This window comes from Salmo salar, chromosome 11 (genome assembly GCF_965601325.2).
Source record: "Salmo salar chromosome 11, fSalSal1, whole genome shotgun sequence".
Taxonomy (NCBI): domain Eukaryota; kingdom Metazoa; phylum Chordata; class Actinopteri; order Salmoniformes; family Salmonidae; genus Salmo; species Salmo salar.
Window position 1 is genome coordinate 116,525,513 of NC_138301.1, and position 20,371 is coordinate 116,545,883.

The 20,371-nt window shown below is 43.9% G+C and overlaps 1 protein-coding gene across 1 annotated transcript in view; it reads right to left on the minus strand.

Annotated features, from left to right (window-relative positions):
• Positions 1-20,371, minus strand: part of fryb (furry homolog b (Drosophila)) — a 159,620-nt gene that overhangs the window by 118,085 nt on the left and 21,164 nt on the right. The window contains exons 8-13 of the mRNA XM_082957584.1: positions 18,820-18,918; positions 9,218-9,319; positions 8,276-8,379; positions 7,246-7,354; positions 5,546-5,632; positions 4,611-4,782 (exon numbers count right to left, since the gene is read on the minus strand). Of these exons, the coding sequence (XP_082813710.1) occupies positions 4,611-4,782; positions 5,546-5,632; positions 7,246-7,354; positions 8,276-8,379; positions 9,218-9,319; positions 18,820-18,918 (673 nt within the window). The remainder of the gene's footprint in view (positions 1-4,610; positions 4,783-5,545; positions 5,633-7,245; positions 7,355-8,275; positions 8,380-9,217; positions 9,320-18,819; positions 18,919-20,371) is intronic.

The window sequence follows — 20,371 nt, forward strand, 5'->3', positions numbered from 1 at the left end:
GAGTGGTTATTGGCCCAGGGTACCCCTCTGTCAAGAGAGTGGTTATTGGCCCCAGGGTACCCCTCTGTCAAGAGAGAGGTTATTGCCCCAGGGTACCCCTCTGTCAAGAGAGTGGTTATTGGCCCCAGGATACCCCTCTGTCAAGAGAGAGGTTATTGGTCCAGGGTACCCCTGTCAAGAGAGAGGTTATTGGCCCCAGGGTACCCCTCTGTCAAGAGAGTGGTTATTGCCCCAGGGTACCCCTCTGTCAAGAGAGAGGTTATTGGCCCAGGGTACCTCTGTCAAGAGACAGGGTATTGGTCCAGGGTACCCCTCTGTCAAGAGAGTGGTTATTGGCCCCAGGGTACCCCTCTGTCAAGAGAGAGGTTATTGGTCCAGGGTACCCCTGTCAAGAGAGAGGTTATTGGCCCAGGGTACCTCTGTCAAGAGAGTGGTTATTGGCCCCAGGGTACCCCTGTCAAGAGAGAGGTTATTGGCCCAGGGTACCCCTCTGTCAAGAGAGAGGTTATTGGCCCAGGGTACCCCTCTGTCAAGAGAGTGGTTATTGGCCCAGGGTACCCCTCTGTCAAGAGAGTGGTTATTGGCCCCAGGGTACCCCTCTGTCAAGAGAGTGGTTATTGGCCCAGGGTACCCCCCTGTCAAGAGAGTGGTTATTGGTCCCAGGGTACCCCCCTGTCAAGAGAGAGGGTATTGGTCCAGGGTACCCCTCTGTTAAGAGAGTGGTTATTGCCCCAGGGTACCCCTCTGTCAAGAGAGTGGTTATTGGCCCAGGGTACCCCCCTGTCAAGAGAGTGGTTATTGGTCCCAGGGTACCCCCCTGTCAAGAGAGAGGGTATTGGTCCAGGGTACCCCTCTGTCAAGAGAGTGGTTATTGCCCCAGGGTACCCCTCTGTCAAGAGAGTGGGTATTGGCCCAGGGTACCCCTCTGTCAAGAGAGAGGTTATTGGAATCTCAGCGTGGAATCTCAGAATACTAGACATTGAGGACCCTGAGACTGAGACAGCCTCTGTCCGTGTGTGTCTAGTTTAGAACAGTGGTGGTGCAGGGCACCCTCATGCAGTTCCAGCAGGAATTTTACAGGATCAAAGAGAGAGCACAGCAGGAGAAGCTCTCTCTTGGTGACGGCTCCCCCACCACAAGTGAGTCGAACACAATAACACCCCCTCAACTAGACCCAGACAACAGTCCAGCTCAACAACACCCCCTGCACTAGACCCAGACAACAGTCCAGCTCAACAATACCCTCTCAACTAGACCCAGACAACAGTCCAGCTCAACAACACCCCCTGCACTAGACCCAGACAACAGTCCAGCTCAACAACACCCCCTGCACTAGACCCAGACAACAGTCCAGCTCAACAATAACCCCTCAACTAGACCCAGACAACAGTCCAGCTCAACAATACCCTCTCAACTAGACCCAGACAACAGTCCAGCTCAACAACACCCCCTAAACTAGACCCAGAACTGGAGGGGGAGATGTCTGCATTCTGGACTTTGGTGAGACAACTTCAACAGGAAGAGAAAGAGGCTCAGCAGCAGGAGAAGTAGAGAACACTAGAGGAGGAGGAGAAGATGAAACCTAGAGGAGGAGGAGAAGATGAGAACACTAGAGGAGGAGGAGAAGATGAAACCTAGAGGAGGAGGAGAAGATGAGACCTAGAGGAGGAGGAGAAGATGAAACCTAGAGGAGGAGGAGGAGAAGATGAGACCTAGAGGAGAAGGAGAAGATGAGACCTAGAGGAGGAGGAGAAGATGAGACCTAGAGGAGGAGGAGAAGATGAGACCTAGAGGAGGAGGAGAAGATGAGACCTAGAGGAGGAGGAGAAGATGAGACCTAGAGGAGGAGGAGAAGATGAGACCTAGAGGAGGAGGAGAAGATGAGACCTAGAGGAGGAGGAGAAGATGAGACCTAGAGGAGGAGGAGGAGAAGATGAGACCTAGAGGAGAAGGAGAAGATGAGACCTAGAGGAGGAGGAGAAGATGAGACCTAGAGGAGGAGGAGAAGATGAGACCTAGAGGAGGAGGAGAAGATGAGACCTAGAGGAGGAGGAGGAAGATGAGACCTAGAGGAGGAGGAGAAGATGAGAATACTAGAGGATGAGGAGAAGATGAGACCTAGAGGAGGAGGAGAAGATGAGAATACTAGAGGATGAGGAGAAGATGAGACCTAGAGGAGGAGGAGAAGATGAGACCTAGAGGAGGAGGAGAAGATGAGAACACTAGAGGAGGAGGAGAAGATGAGACATAGAGGAGGATGAGGAGATGAGACCTAGAGGAGGAGGAGAAGATGAGACCTAGAGGAGAAGAAGATGAGACCTAGAGGAGGAGGAGAAGATGAGACCTAGAACAGCCCACATCAGATCCCAACCTCAACACCACAGCAGAACAGCCCACCTCAGACCCCAGCCTCAACACCACAGCAGAACAGCCCACCTCAGACCCTGACCTCAACACCACAGCAGAACAGCCCACCTCAGACCCCAGCATCAACACCCCAGCAGAACAGCCCACCTCAGACCCTGACCTCAACACCACAGCAGAACAGCCCACCTCAGACCCCAGCATCAACACCCCAGCAGAACAGCCCACCTCAGACCCTGACCCCAGCCTCAACACCACAGCAGAACAGCCCACCTCAGACCCTGACCCCAGCCTCAACACCACAGCAGAACAGCCCACATCAGACCCTGACCCCAGCCTCAACACCACAGCAGAACAGCCCACATCAGACCCTGACCCCAGCCTCAACACCACAGCAGAACAGCCCACATCAGACCCCAGCCTCAACACCACAGCAGAACAGCCCACATCAGACCCCAGCCTCAACACCACAGCAGAACAGTCCACCTCAGACCCTGACCCCAGCCTCAACACCACAGCAGAACAGCCCACATCAGACCCTGACCAAAACACCACAGCAGAACAGCCCACATCAGACCCCAGCCTCAACACCACAGCAGAACAGCCCACATCAGACCCTGACCTCAGCCTCAACACCACAGCAGAACAGTCCACCTCAGACCCTGACCAAAACACCACAGCAGAACAGCCCATATCAGACCCTGACCACAGCCTCAACACCGCAGTAGAACAGCCCATATCAGACCCTGACCACAGCCTCAACACCCCAGTAGAACAGCCCATATCAGACCCTGACCCCAGCCTCAACACCACAGCAGAACAGCCCACCTCAGACCCTGACCCCAGCCTCAACACCACAGCAGAACAGCCCACATCAGACCCCAGCCTCAACACCACAGCAGAACAGCCCACCTCAGACCCCGGCCTCAACACCCCAGCAGAACAGCCCACATCAGACCCTGACCTCAACACCACAGCAGAACAGCCCACATCAGACCCTGACCTCAACACCACAGCAGAACAGCCCACATCAGACCCTGACCTCAACACCACATCAGACCCTGACCCCAGCCTCAACACCACAGCAGAACAGCCCACCTCAGACCCCAGCCTCAACACCACAGCAGAACAGCCCACCTCAGACCCTGACCTCAACACCACAGCAGAACAGCCTACATCAGACGCTGACCCCAGCCTCAACACCACAGCAGAACAGCCCACATCAGACCCCAGCCTCAACACCACAGCAGAACAGCCCACATCAGACCCCAGCCTCAACACCACAGCAGAACAGATAAATGAAGAACCACCAACCCTCCTAGTAGCCCCCATGAAAACCCCTCGACACTCCTTATGGACTCGAATGGGAAATACGTACAAGAAAATAAACTTTTCCCTAAACACACAGTGGCTAAACTCTGGTGCCCAAACACCCAGCGCCCTAGACCTGCTATCTGAGGACGGACTAGGTTCCTCCAGCCACAACATAATTCACACAGGCACAAACCACCTGAGAGCACAGCAACAAACAGCACTCAAGGGAGTGACTGAAAAAGCTTCTTCCACTTTCCACTCTGCTACCACATAAAGACTTTTAACCTGTCATTTGGTATTGTGTTTTAAGTTATTGTCCTGCTGAAAGGTGAATTTGTCTCCCAGTATCTGGTGGAAAGCAGACTGAAACAGGTTTTCCTCTAGGATTTTGCCTGTGCTTATCTCTATTCCGTTCTTTTTATCCTAAAAAGTCCCTAGTCTTTGCCGATGACAAGCATACCCATAACATGATGCAGCCACCACCATGACGAGTGGTTCTCAGTGATGTTTTGTGTTGGATTTGCCCCAACTATAAGGCTTTGTATTCAGGACTGCGCCACTCTGGTGTATTGATACACCATCCAAAGTGTAATTAATAACTTCACCCTGCTCAAAGGGATACTTAATGTCTGCTTTTCTTTTTACCCATCTACCAATAGATGCCCTTCTTTGTGAGGCATTGGAAAAGTTACCTGGTTTTTGTGGTTGAATCAGTGTTTGAAATTCACGGCTCGACTGAGGGACCTTACAGATAATTGTATGTATGGGGTACAGAGATGAGGTTGTCATTCACACACACACACACACACACACACACACACACACACACACACACACACACACACACACACACACACACACACACACACACACACACACACACACACACACACACACACACACACCACACACACACACACACACACACACACCTATGAGTTGGGCTTCGTCCTCAGTGAGCGTCTTGCTGAGGTAGGTCTTCTTCTTCTTCAGAGAGTTTCCAGAGGGAAGAGTGGCTCCAGTGTTGGGCATGGGAGGCTCCCCGTCCTTCTGCTGCAGGGCATCAGCTATCACCAGGAAGGCCCTCAGACCTATGTTCATACGCTACACACACACAACACACACACACTATTAGTATACATGGGAGGCTCCTTCTGCTATAAGCATCAGGTCAGTGGTGTAGTGCAGTTAGCGAGGCCCCTCTCTGCAAGGTCCGAACAAGGAAAACCATTTTTTAAAGGAAAATAGCTATCTACTTGAACTTCTACACATGTTGCCATGGGGCAGAGAAAATGTTGCTGTTTTAAAGCTAATCTCATGCTATTCTACACATTTTGCCCAAGAGGGTGAAAGAACATTTTGCCGTTTTAAAGCTGCACTATGCAGAAATCGCTCCGCCATTTTCTGTTTGCTAAAATTCAAAAAGTTCACCTAATTTCAGTTTAGGTGACAAAACAAGCAAGTATTGTGTTGTGTAGAGAATCATTTTACCATCTAAACTGCTTTGGTATATTTTTTCCAAAACCAAAATGATTTTATTTTCAGCTGTTTGAAGCTGGTGAACAAAACTGAAAAGTAAAAGACGCAAAAAACAAAACTTAATAATGGTAGGCACAGAAATAGCGCAAATAGAACATATTTACTATCATTTCTTAGACTTGCTTTCAATGAGAATGACAGATCTATAACTTACATTTCTAAGTGAATTCGGTCAGGTCACCCAAAAACGTACATATTGCAGATTTAAAGCCACTTTCCTGTAAACAAATGAAATAATTGTCCAATGGCTTATGAAATGCCCAAAATGCTATCTGAAGTAGACCCGAGCTTTAGGGGCACCGAACCTTCCTGCCACTGTGTTTGTTACCTCTGGGTTGAGACTGAAAGCTTTGGCAGGCTTCCCGACACACAGCAGGTCAAAGATGATCTCCTTCATGGCAAAATCGAGTCTTTCCTGAAGAAAGAGGAGGAGAAGAGGACCAACATTGCAGAGTACTGTTAGGAGACAGAGGAGTGAGTGAGTGTGTGAATGGATGTCGGCGTTTGTGTGTGTTTCTCTTAAATGTGTCTGTGTGTGTGTGTGTGTGTGTGTGTGTGTGTGTGTGTGTGTGTGTGTGTGTGTGTGTGTGTGTGTGTGCGTGTAAGGATTTTAATGATTTCCACACATGGGGAATTTATTTATACTTAATAGAAAAATGTACAAATTAGCTTCCTTCTGTACGCCTATATCTGTACAGCAGACGCAGTAGCCTATCTGATCAGTATAAAGAACTTAATGTTGGTGTTGTATCACGCCGCTGGCATATCTCTATCTGTCTATCTGGGGCCTAAACTTCTCTTCCATATTAAGTTCATACAATGGACACCTAAGCCCGGAGGTCTATGCATGCAAGAACCTGATGTATTTAGTGCTGAAATCTCTGACAGATGAACCGTGAGGTGGAGAATTATTGTTTTAGGAAAGTAAAAAAACACAAAACAATAGGCTATAATGTTTTGAATATATGCTACACATCCAAACACAAGGAATAGTGTTTTTGTAATTATTTATAGGCTGTTTTGAGGGAGACTTAAATGACTATGAGGTTAAAGTGCAGATTGTCAGTCATACCGCCAAGACATGCTAACCTCTCACCATTACAAATATCATATCCCAAATAACAGGGGAGGTTAGCATTTTGGGGGGGGGTATGATATTTGTGCGTCTGTCATTATTCACGATTCATTCAGGATTATCCGTAATCACGGTAGCATCCACATTAATGTAGAAGTGTTCAGAACCATATTATTTTCTTATTTACAATAAAAGTGACTCCAAAATGACACAATACATAATTTACCATTCATTTCTATTGGGCACAAAATAATCTGAAACACAACCAAAACAAACAGCAGATGCATCCAACCAGTTTGTAGAGTCACAAGCTTGATGTAATCATTGCATGTTAGGAATATGGGACCAAATACTAAACGTTTGACCACTTTAATACACATATTAGTGAATTTGTCCCCATACTTTTGGTACCCTAAAATGTGGTGACTATGTACAATAAGTGCTGCCATTTCTAAATGGTTTACCCGATAAAGTACCCTCAAATGAAAGCTGACAGATCAGTCTTCTCTTTTCAGCAGTAGGCAAATGCTTTCCAAATGGTAGACCTATGTTTTTCTCGCAATTGTATTTTGAAATTTCTGAAAAGCAAACTGACAGCAGCAACCAACCATAGAAATATAATCCATAGATTGCAGTTCCCGTTCAAATCCGGACTCGCAGCCATTGCTAGAGTACCCATGAGTTTAACAGTCAAAGTACCAAGGTTCCAAAATCCTTCAAATATAGAACCGCAACGACCTGCTCTGTATGTGGCATGAATTCTGTTCAAATTGTGGCCTTCCGGACTGTAAGCGCTTGTGATAAAACTTAGAAACTATTGATAATCTGTAAGTAAACGATGCTCTCTGGTGTAGTATTGTGAATACTTCTATTTCTGTCTGTTCAGAGTAATATTTGAACACCATCTGGATATATTCCGTCCGGTTTGTTTGTTGTATGTCCATAATACACACCTGGGCTATAAATTGTATGATCTTGACAAAGATGTTGAGTGGCATGTCTCTGGGTACGACACTACGACTGCCCTTAGGGAACAGAGTGGTGGTGATGGACGTTAGACGACTAGAGAGAACCAGAGAGAGAGCAGGAGGAAGGGAGAAAGAGAGAGCAAGAGAGAGAGAGGGGGGGGGGAGCGAGGGAGAAAGAGAGAGAGAGACAGAGAGAGAGAGGGGGGGAGCAAGGGAAAGAGAGAGAGAGACAGAGGGAGAGAGAGAGAGAGAGAGAGAGAGAGAGAGGGGGGGGAGCGAGGGAAAGAGAGAGAGAAAGGGAAAGGAGGGAGAAGGGGGTGAGAGAGTGAGAGGGAGGAAGAGAGAGAGAGAGAGAGAGAGAGAGAGAGAGGGGGGGGGGGGAGCGAGGGAAAGAGAGAGAGAGCCAGAGGGAGAGAGAGAGAGAGAGAGAGAGAGAGAGAGAGAAGGGGGGAGCGAGGGAAAGAGAGAGAAAGGGAAGGGAGGGAGAAGAGGGTGAGAGAGTGAAAGGGAGGAAGAGAGAGAGAGAGAGAGAGAGAGAGACAGAGAGAGAGAGAGAGAGAGAGAGAGAGAGAGAGAGAGAGAGAGAGAGAAGCCAGGATTAAGCCAGTGAGGGGACAAGATAGGACAGAGAAAAAGAGAAGAGAGACAGGTAGAAGCCAAGAGAGCAGACAGAGTAGTGAGAGAGAGAGAGAGGAGAGAGAGAGAGATGGATTAATATCACACAACAGAAGCAATACATGACATCCTTTTTGTATAATACTGAAGGACAGCATACACATGTACAGGCCCCAGAACAGCTACTGAAAAACCTGGGATACACAGGAAACAGACGAGCATGGCGGATGCTGTAACCTATGTACAGGCCCCAGAACAGCTACTGAAAAACCTGGGATACACAGGAAACAGACGAGCATGGTGGATACTGTAACCTATGTACAGGCCCCAGAACAGCTACTGAAAAACCTGGGATACACAGGAAACAGACGAGCATGGTGGATGCTGTAACCTACAGTACCTCTGTGTTCCGGTGTTGCTCTCACACTTGATCCTGATCATGTAGACCCAGAGGAGACGGTAGAGAGCCTCCAGAGCCACACGGGCCATCTTGGGATCCTTATTCTGGAAACACACACCTCAAGAGTTAGTCACGCGTCAACAGCACACAGTAGCACTGGTCTGGTTTCACATCACGTTAGTTGAATTACCACTGACATACTGTTTCACCATAGGATGATAGTGGAAGGATTTGTTCAAGCATTACCCACTGTGCCACTGTCTATCCCATTAGTGAGGGACAGTTCAGAACAGAACCCAATAACACTCTGAGAATAAAAGGTGCTGTCTAGAACCTAAATGGGTTCTCCGGCTTGTCCCCAGAGGAGAACCATAAACAACCCTTATGCTGTATCCTCCAGGCACCCTGACATCTATTCCTTTTCAACTTAAACACGGTCTACCGAACAGTCACCTTCCTCCAACAGCACAGTTAATAAGGGGGGCTGAGGTGGTGTGAGTGTGTGTATGTGTGTGTGTGTGTGTGTTGAGGTGTGTGTGTTGAGGGGTGCGTGAGTGTGTGTGTGTGTGGGTGTGTTTGTTGACATGTGTGTGTATTGAGGTGTGTGTTGAGGCGTGTGTGTGTGTGTTGAGGTGTGTGTGTGTGTGTGTGTGTGTGTGTGTGTGTGTGTGTGTGTGTGTGTGTGTATTGAGGTATATCTCTCTATTAGACAGTGTTTCCCAAACTCGGTCCTGGGGACCCCAAGGGCTCCACGTTGTGTTTTTGCCCCCTAACAGACACAGTTGATTCAAATCATCTAACTTAATGATGAGTTGGTTACTAGAACCAGCTGTGTCGTGTTAAGGGGCAAAAAACAAAACGGGTTATATACCACCTTCGCTCTCGTTGTCGAGGTGTGTGTGTGGTATGGGTGTGTGTTCGTGGATGGGTTCGTGTTCTGACCTTGAGGTTGGAGAGACAGTTGTTGAGGAAGATGTGCCATCTGTTGAGGAAGAGCTGCTTCTGACTGACACACAGCAGACAGGTAACCAATGGATACAGAGCCTGGAGACAGAGAATAACAACTCATCATGGATCCATACACACGACATGACATTACATGACATGCCATTACATTACACGACATGCCATTACATTACACGACATGACATTACACTACACGACATGCCATTACACGACACTACATGACATTACACTACATGACATTACACTACACTACATTACACTACACTACATTACATTACACTACATGACATTACACTACACTACATGACATTACACTACACTACACTACATGACATTACACTACACTACATGACATTACACTACACTACATGACATTACACTACATTACATTACACTACATGACATTACACTACACTACATGACATTACACTACACTACATGACATTACACTACACTACATTACATTACACTACACGCCATTACAATACACTACATGACATTACACTACATGACATTACATTACACTACACTACATGACATTACACTACACTACATTACACTACACTACATTACATTACACTACACTACATGACATTACACTACACGACATTACACTACACTACATGACATTACACTACACTACATGACATTACACTACACGACATGCCATTACACTACACTACATTACACTACACTACATGACATTACACTACACTACATGACATTACACTACACGACATGCCATTACACTACACTACATTAAATGACACTACACTACACTACATGACATTACACTACACGACATGCCATTACACTACACTACATTACATTACACTACACTACATTACATGACATTACACTACACTACATGACATTACACTACACTACATGACATTACACTACACTACATGACATTACACTACATGACATTACACTACACTACATGACATTACACTACACTACATGACATTACACTACACGACATGCCATTACACTACACTACATTACACTACACTACATGACATTACACTACACTACATGACATTACACTACATGACATGCCATTACACTACACTACATTAAATTACACTACACTACACTACATGACATTACACTACACGACATGCCATTACACTACACTACATTACATTACACTACACTACATTACATGACATTACACTACACTACATGACATTACACTACACTACATGACATTACACTACACTACATGACATTACACTACATGACATTACACTACACTACATTACACTACACTACACTACATGACATTACACTACATGACATTACACTACACTACATGACATTACACTACACTACATTACACTACACTACACTACATGACATTACACTATACGACATGCCATTACACTACACTACTTCACACAACAGTACATGACATGACATTACATTACACGACATTACATTATACGACAGGACATGGTATTACACTACATTACACTACACTACACTACACGACATGCCATTACACTACACTACACGACATGACATTACACGACATTACATCACACGACAGGACATGGCATTACACTACATTACACTACACTACATGACATTACAATACATTACATGACATTACACTACACTACATGACATTACACTACACTACATGACATGCCACTACACTACATTACATTACACTACATGACATGCCATTACACTACACTACATTACATTACATTACACTACACTACACTACATGACATTACATTACACGACAGGACATGACATTACACTACATGACATTACACCACGGTACATTACACTACACTACATGGTATTACACTACACTACATGATATGACATTACACTACACTACATTGTTTTACACTACATGATATTACATGACATTACACTACATTACACTACACTACATTACACTACACTACATGATATTACACTACACTACATGATATGACATTACACTACACGACATTACATGACATTACACCACACTACATTACACTACATGACATTACACTACATTGTTTTACACTACATGACATTACACTACATTACATGCCATTACACTACATTACATGCCATTACACTACATTACATTAGACTACATTACACTACATTACATTACACTACACACCATTACACTACAATACATTACACTACACTACATTAGACTACACTACATTAGACTACATTACACTACAGTACATGACATTACACTACATTACACTACACTACATTACACTACACTACATTAGACTACATTACACTACAGTACATGACATTACACTACATTACATTACACTACACAACATTACACTACACTACATTACACTACAATACATTACACTACATTACAATACAAAGCATTACATTACATTACATTACACTACATTACATTACATTACATTACACTACACTACATTAGACTACATTACACTACAGTACATGACATTACACTACATTACATTACACTACATTACATTACATTACATTACACTACACTACATTACACTACACAACATTACACTACATTACATTATTTTACACTACATTATTTTACATTACATTATTTTACACTACATTATTTTACATTACATGTACTCATTAATTTGTTCGCTTGTCCGTTCTTTTATTCGTTGGTTCATCCGTTCATGTTCCTTTCGTTCGCATGTGTCACGTCCTGACCAGTAAAACGGTCATTTGTAATTGTAGCATGGTCAGGGCGTGGCAGGGGGTGTTTGTTTTGTGTGGGTTTTTTTTTGGTTCTAGGGGGATTTTGGTTCTAGTTTTCCATTTCTATGTTTCTTTTTCCATGTGTGGCCGAGTATGGTTTCCAATCAGAGGCAGGTGTCTTTAGTTGTCTCTGATTGGAAGCCATACTTAGGCAGCCTGTTGTTTTTCCTGTGGGTTGTGGGTGGTTGCTTTCTGTATAGTCTGTGTACCTTGCAGAACTGTTGATTGTCAGTTTGTTGTTTTCGTTTAAGTGTTCACTCTCTTTAATAAATACGAAGATGAGCACTATACCCGCTGCGTTTTGGTCACCTTTCATCCACGCCGGTGACAGCATGTAGGATCATTTATTCGTTCATTCATTAATTCATTCATACAGCCGGCTACTTCTTCAGCGTCATTACACATCAGAACAACAAGGTTGTATGGAGTTTCAGGTTGGTGCCAGCCGTGGACCTCTCACACCTGTGTGTCTGTTTCAGTGTTAGTGTCTCACAGTGACCATTAAATATATTGTATTACATTAAGTCTCAAATACCACTCTCAGACCGACAGGTAATGTTTTTAAACTGGTTGAGGTACGATAGGAATGTATCAGATGAGTAGTCTGTCAGTACATATCATCTGATACGTTGTCTGTCTCTCTCCTCCTTCCTTCCTTCTCTCCCTCTCTCAATGTCTCTCTCTGTCTACCTCTCTCTGTCTCTCTCCTTCCTTCCTTCTCTCCCTCTCTCAATGTCTCTCTCTGTCTACCTCTCTCTGTCTCTCTCCTTCCTTCCTTCGCTCCCTCTCTCAATGTCTCTCTCTGTCTACCTCTCTCTGTCTCTCTCCTTCCTTCCTTCTCTCCCTCTCTCAATGTCTCTCTCTGTCTACCTCTCTCTGTCTCTCTCCTTCCTTCCTTCTCTCCCTCTCTCAATGTCTCTCTCTGTCTACCTCTCTCTGTCTCTCTCCTTCCTTCCTTCGCTCCCTCTCTCAATGTCTCTCTCTGTCTATCTCTCTCTGTCTCTCTCCTTCCTTCCTTCTCTCCCTCTCTCAATGTCTCTCTCTGTCTACCTCTCTCTCTCTCCTTCCTTCCTTCCTTCTCTCCCTCTCTCAATGTCTCTCTCTGTCTACCTCTCTCTGTCTCTCTCTCTCTTTCTCACTCGCTCTCTCTGTCTCTTTCATACACACACACTATCCAGCTCTTCTGTCTCTGTCTTTCTCACCCTCGCTCTCTCTCTCTTTCTCACTCTCTCTCTCTGTCTCTTTCATACACCCACACTATCCCAGCTCCTCTGTCTTTTTCTCTCTCCCCACAACCTTCTCCAACTCTCTGAGTCAGTCAGTAGAGTAAAGATTGAAGGGTAGGGGTGTGGCGGTATGAGGAAGAACAACATGTAGGGACAAACAAACAGCGTGTTATTATCTTTCTGCTCTTTTAGGTCCCGTCAGCTCTGGCATGACAGGGTAGTGTGTGTGTGTACTCATCTGGAACATGTGAAAAAAAACATCTTGGTAAAGAAGGAGTGAGGAGGAGGAAGAAGAGGAGGAGGAAGAAGAGGAGTGACAGGCAGTCTATTGAAGTCTTAATGTCTGGATGGATGGTATTTGAAGAATCCCAAACAAAACAAACATGTTCAGTATGCGGGTGACATATCTAGGACCATTCGAAGGAGGTAGTGAAAGCCAGAAGGAGGTAGTGAAAGCCAGAAGGAGGTAGTGAAAGCCAGAAGGAGGTAGTGAAAGCCAGAAGGAGGTAGTGAAAGCCAGAAGGAGGTAGTGAAAGCCAGAAGGAGGTAGTGAAAGCCAGAAGGAGGTAGTGAAAGCCAGAAGGAGGTAGTGAAAGCCAGAAGGAGGTAGTGAAAGCCAGAAGGAGGTAGTGAAAGCCAGAAGGAGGTAGTGAAAGCCAGAAGGAGGTAGTGAAAGCCAGAAGGAGGTAGTGAAAGCCAGAAGGAGGTAGTGAAAGCCAGAAGGAGGTAGTGAAAGCCAGAAGGAGGTAGTGAAAGCCAGAAGGAGGTAGTGAAAGCCAGAAGGAGGTAGTGAAAGCCAGAAGGAGGTAGTGAAAGCCAGAAGGAGGTAGTGAAAGCCAGAAGGAGGTAGTGAAAGCCAGAAGGAGGTAGTGAAAGCCAGAAGGAGGTAGTGAAAGCCAGAAGGAGGTAGTGAAAGCCAGAAGGAGGTAGTGAAAGCCAGAAGGAGGTAGTGAAAGCCAGAAGGAGGTAGTGAAAGCCAGAAGGAGGTAGTGAAAGCCAGAAGGGGACAAATAAACAACCACACACAAAAACAAAAACAACTATTGAAAGAAACCAGCAGCCTATAAATATATCAATGGGCTGTGTCCCAACACCACGTACCCCCCTCCTCTCATTCATTAATACTATGGGACCAGACTATACCTGGAGTCTATTCATTAATACTATGGGACCAGACTATACCTGGAGTCTATTCATTAATACTATGGGACCAGACTATACCTGGAGTCTATTCATTAATACTATGGGACCAGACTATACCTGGAGTCTATTCATTAATACTATGGGACCAGACTATACCTGGAGTCTATTCATTAATACTATGGGACCAGACTATACCTGGAGTCTATTCATTAATACTATGGGACCAGACTATACCTGGAGTCTATTCATTAATACTATGGGACCAGACTATACCTGGAGTCTATTCATTAATACTATGGGACCAGACTATACCTGGAGTCTATTCATTAATACTATGGGACCAGACTATACCTGGAGTCTATTCATTAATACTATGGGACTAGACTATACCTGGAGTCTATTCATTAATACTATGGGACCAGACTATACCTGGAGTCTATTCATTAATACTATGGGGACCAGACTATACCTGGAGTCCATTCATTAATACTATGGGACCAGACTATACCTGGAGTCTATTCATTAATACTATGGGACCAGACTATACCTGGAGTCTATTCATTAATACTATGGGACCAGACTATACCTGGAGTCTATTCATTAATACTATGGGACCAGACTATACCTGGAGTCTATTCATTAATACTATGGGACCAGACTATACCTGGAGTCTATTCATTAATACTATGGGACCAGACTATACCTGGAGTCTATTCATTAATACTATGGGACCAGACTATACCTGGAGTCTATTCATTAATACTATGGGACCAGACTATACCTGGAGTCCATTCATTAATACTATGGGACCAGACTATACCTGGAGTCTATTCATTAATACTATGGGACCAGACTATACCTGGAGTCTATTCATTAATACTATGGGACCAGACTATACCTGGAGTCTATTCATTAATACTATGGGACCAGACTATACCTGGAGTCTATTCATTAATACTATGGGACCAGACTATACCTGGAGTCTATTCATTAATACTATGGGACCAGACTATACCTGGAGTCTATTCATTAATACTATGGGACCAGACTATACCTGGAGTCTATTCATTAATACTATGGGACCAGACTATACCTGGAGTCTATTCATTAATACTATGGGACCAGACTATACCTGGAGTCTATTCATTAATACTATGGGACCAGACTATACCTGGAGTCTATTCATGAATACTATGGGACCAGACTATACCTGGAGTCTATTCATTAATACTATGGGACCAGACTATACCTGGAGTCTATTCATTAATACTATGGGACTAGACTATACCTGGAGTCTATTCATTAATACTATGGGGACCAGACTATACCTGGAGTCTATTCATTAATACTATGGGACCAGACTATACCTGGAGTCTATTCATTAATACTATGGGGACCAGACTATACCTGGAGTACATTCATTAATACTATGGGACCAGACTATACCTGGAGTCTATTCATTAATACTATGGGACCAGACTATACCTGGAGTCTATTCATTAATACTATACCTGGAGTCTATTCATTAATACTATGAGACTAGACTATACCTGGAGTCTATTCATTAATACTATGGGACCAGACTATACCTGGAGTCTATTCATGAATACTATGGGACCAGACTATACCTGGAGTCTATTCATTAATACTATGGGACCAGACTATACATGGAGTCTATTCATTAATACTATGGGACTAGACTATACATGGAGTCTATTCATTAATACTATGGGACCAGACTATACCTGGAGTCTATTCATTAATACTATGGGACCAGACTATACCTGGGGTCCATTCATTAATACTATGGGGACCAGACTATACCTGGAGTCCATTCATTAATACTATGGGACCAGACTATACCTGGAGTCTATTCATTAATACTATGGGGACCAGACTATACCTGGAGTCTATTCATTAATACTATGGGGACCAGACTATACCTGGAGTACTATTCATTAATACTATGGGACCAGACTATACCTGGAGTCTATTCATTAATACTATGGGACCAGACTATACCTGGAGTCTATTCATTAATACTATACCTGGAGTCTATTCATTAATACTATGGGACCAGACTATACCTGGAGTCTATTCATTAATACTATGGGACCAGACTATACCTGGAGTCTATTCATTAATACTATGGGACCAGACTATACCTGGGGTCCATTCATTAATACTATGGGACCAGACTATACCTGGAGTCCATTCATTAATACTATGGGACCAGACTATACCTGGAGTCTATTCATTAATACTATGGGGACCAGACTATACCTGGAGTCTATTCATTAATACTATGGGACCAGACTATACCTGGAGTCTATTCATTAATACTATGGGACCAGACTATACCTGGAGTCCATTCATTAATACTATGGGACCAGACTATACCTGGAGTCTATTCATTAATACTATGGGGACCAGACTATACCTGGAGTCTATTCATTAATACTATGGGACCAGACTATACCTGGAGTCTATTCATTAATACTATGGGACCAGACTATACCTGGAGTCTATTCATTAATACTATGGGACCAGACTATACCTGGAGTCTATTCATTAATACTATGGGACCAGACTATACCTGGAGTCTATTCATTAATACTATGGGACCAGACTATACCTGGAATCTATTCATTAATACTATGGGACCAGACTATACCTGGAGTCTATTCATTAATACTATGGGACTAGACTATACCTGGAGTCCATTCATTAATACTATGGAGTGGCATAGACTGACCAGTACAGTAATAGAGTGGTATAGACTGACCAGAACTGTAAAATAATGGTATCGAATGATCAGTACAGTAATAGAGTGGTATAGACTGACCGGTACAGTAATAGTGTGGTATTAGACTGACTAGTACAGTATTAGACTGACCAGTACAGTTATAGAGTGGTAGAGACTGACCAGTAAGTAAAATAGTGGTATAGACTGACCAGTACAGTAATAGAGTGGTATAGACTGACCGGTACAGTAATAGTGTGGTATAGACTGACCAGTACAGTAATAGTGTGGTATAGACTGGTCAGTACAGTAATAGTGTTGTATAGACTGACCAGTACAATAATAGACTGACCAGTACAATAATAGACTGACCAGTACAGTAATAGATTGACGAGTATAGTAATAGACTGACCGGTACAGTAATAGTGTGGTATAGACTGACCAGTACAGTATTAGACTGACCAGTACAGTAATAGACTGACCAGAACAGTAATAGTGTGGTATAGACTGACCAGTACAGTATTAGACTGACCAGTACAGTAATAGTGTGGTATAGACTGACCAGTACAGTAATAGTCTGACTAGTACAGTAATAGATTGACCAGTATAGTAATAGACTGACCAGTACAGTAATAGAGTGGTATAGACTGACCAGTACAGTAATAGACTGACCAGAACAGTAATAGTGTGGTATAGACTGACCAGTACAGTAATAGTCTGACTAGTACAGTAATAGATTGACCAGTATAGTAATAGACTGACCAGTACAGTAATAGAGTGGTATAGACTGACCAGTACAGTAATAGAGTGGTATAGACTGACCAGTACAGTATTAGACTGACCAGTACAGTAATAGAGTGGTATAGACTGACCGGTACAGTAATAGACTGACCAGTACAGTAATAGAGTGGTATAGACAGACCAGAACAGTAATAGTGTTGTATAGACTGACCAGTACAGTAATAGACTGACCAGTACAGTAATAGCCTGACCAGTACAGTAATAGATTGACCAGTATAGTAATAGACTGACCGGTACAGTAATAGTGTGGTATAGACTGACCAGTACAGTAATAGACTGACCAGTACAGTAATAGTGTGGTATAGACTGACCGGTACAGTAATAGACTGACCAGTACAGTAATAGTGTGGTATAGACTGACCGGTACAGTAATAGGGTGGTATAGACTGACCGGTACAGTAATAGAGTGGTATAGACTGACCGATACAGTAATAGAGTGGTATAGACTAACCGGTACAGTAATAGAGTGGTATAGACTGACCGATACAGTAATAGAGTGGATAGACTAACCGGTACAGTAATAGAGTGGTATAGACTAACCGGTACAGTAATAGAGTGGTATAGACTGACCGATACAGTAATAGAGTGGTATAGACTGACCGATACAGTAATAGAGTGGTATAGACTGACCGGTACAGTAATAGAGTGCTATAGACTGACCGGTACAGTAATAGAGTGGTATAGACTAACCGGTACAGTAATAGAGTGGTATAGACTGACCGGTACAGTAATAGAGTGGTATAGACTGACCGATACAGTAATAGAGTGGTATAGACTAACCGGTACAGTAATAGAGTGGTATAGACTAACCGGTACAGTAATAGAGTGGTATAGACTGACCGGTACAGTAATAGAGTGGATAGACTAACCGGTACAGTAATAGAGTGGTATAGACTGACCGGTACAGTAATAGAGTGGTATAGACTGACCAGAGAGTGTTTCTTCCTAGAGGACAGGTCCAGCGTTGTGTCATACAGACTCTCTACGAAGTTCCTCAGACACGGAACATTCACCTCGTTCTTCACCGTCTGGAAGGTCAAAGGGAAAAGATCATAGGTCATACACAGAGCAGAGGAGTTACACATAGACCTATGTACAGGACAGGTACAGTATATAGATATGAGAGATTTCAAGACATGGTATAGAGATAGGTACTGCAGCTACGGGGCGACTAATATCTCCAGTGACATTATTTGATTGATTAGGCACATTACCACATGATTACATACAAGTAGAGATAGAGGTACCCTATATTAGACATGAGAGACTCAAAGATATGAGAGAGATATGAGAGGATTTGAGAGGATATGAGAGGATATGAGAGGATATGAGAGGATATGAGAGGATATGAGAAGATATGAGAGGATATGAGAAGATATGAGAGGATATGAGAAGATATGAGAGGATATGAGAGGATATGAGAAGATATGAGAGGATATGAGAGGACATGAGAAGATATGAGAGGATATGAGAGGATATGAGAAGATATGAGAGGATATGAGAGGATATGAGAAGATATGAGAGGATATGAGAAGATATGAGAGGATATGAGAGGATATGAGAGGAGATGGGGAGTGAGAGGATATGAGAAGATATGAGAAGATATGAGAGGATATGAGATAATATGAGAGGATATGAGGGGATATGAGAGAGATGTGAGAGAGATGTGAGAGGATATGCGACTGGTATAGAAACAGACTGGTACAGATACAAACTGGTGTAGAGACAAACTGGTATATAGACAGACTGGTGCAGTGACAGACTGGTGTTGATACAGAATGGTACAGAGACAGAATGGTACAGAGACAGAATGGTACAGAGACAAACTGGTATATAGACAGACTGGTGCAGAGACAGACTGGTGTTGATACAGACTGGTACAGAGACAGAATGGCACAGAGACAGACTGGTGCAGTGACAGACTGGTGTTGATACAGACTGGTGCAGAGACAGAATGGTACAGAGACAGACTGGTGTTGATACAGACTGGTACAGAGACAGAATGGTACAGAGACAGAATGGTACAGAGACAGACTGGTATATAGACAGACTGGTGCAGTGACAGACTGGTGTTGATACAGAATGGTACAGAGACAGAATGGTACAGAGACAGACTGGTGCAGAGACAGAATGGCACAGAGACAGACTGGTGTTGATACAGACTGGTGCAGAGACAGACTGGTACAGAGACAGACTGGTGTTGATACAGACTGGTGCAGAGACAGAATGGTACAGAGACAGACTGGTGTTGATACAGACTGGTGCAGAGACAGACTGGTGTTGATACAGACTGGTGCAGAGACAGAATGGCACAGAGACAGACTGGTGCAGTGACAGACTGGTATATAGACAGACTGGTGCAGTGACAGACTGGTGTTGATACAGACTGGTACAGAGACAGAATGGTACAGAGACAGAATGGTACAGAGACAAACTGGTATATAGACAGACTGGTGCAGAGACAGACTGGTGTTGATACAG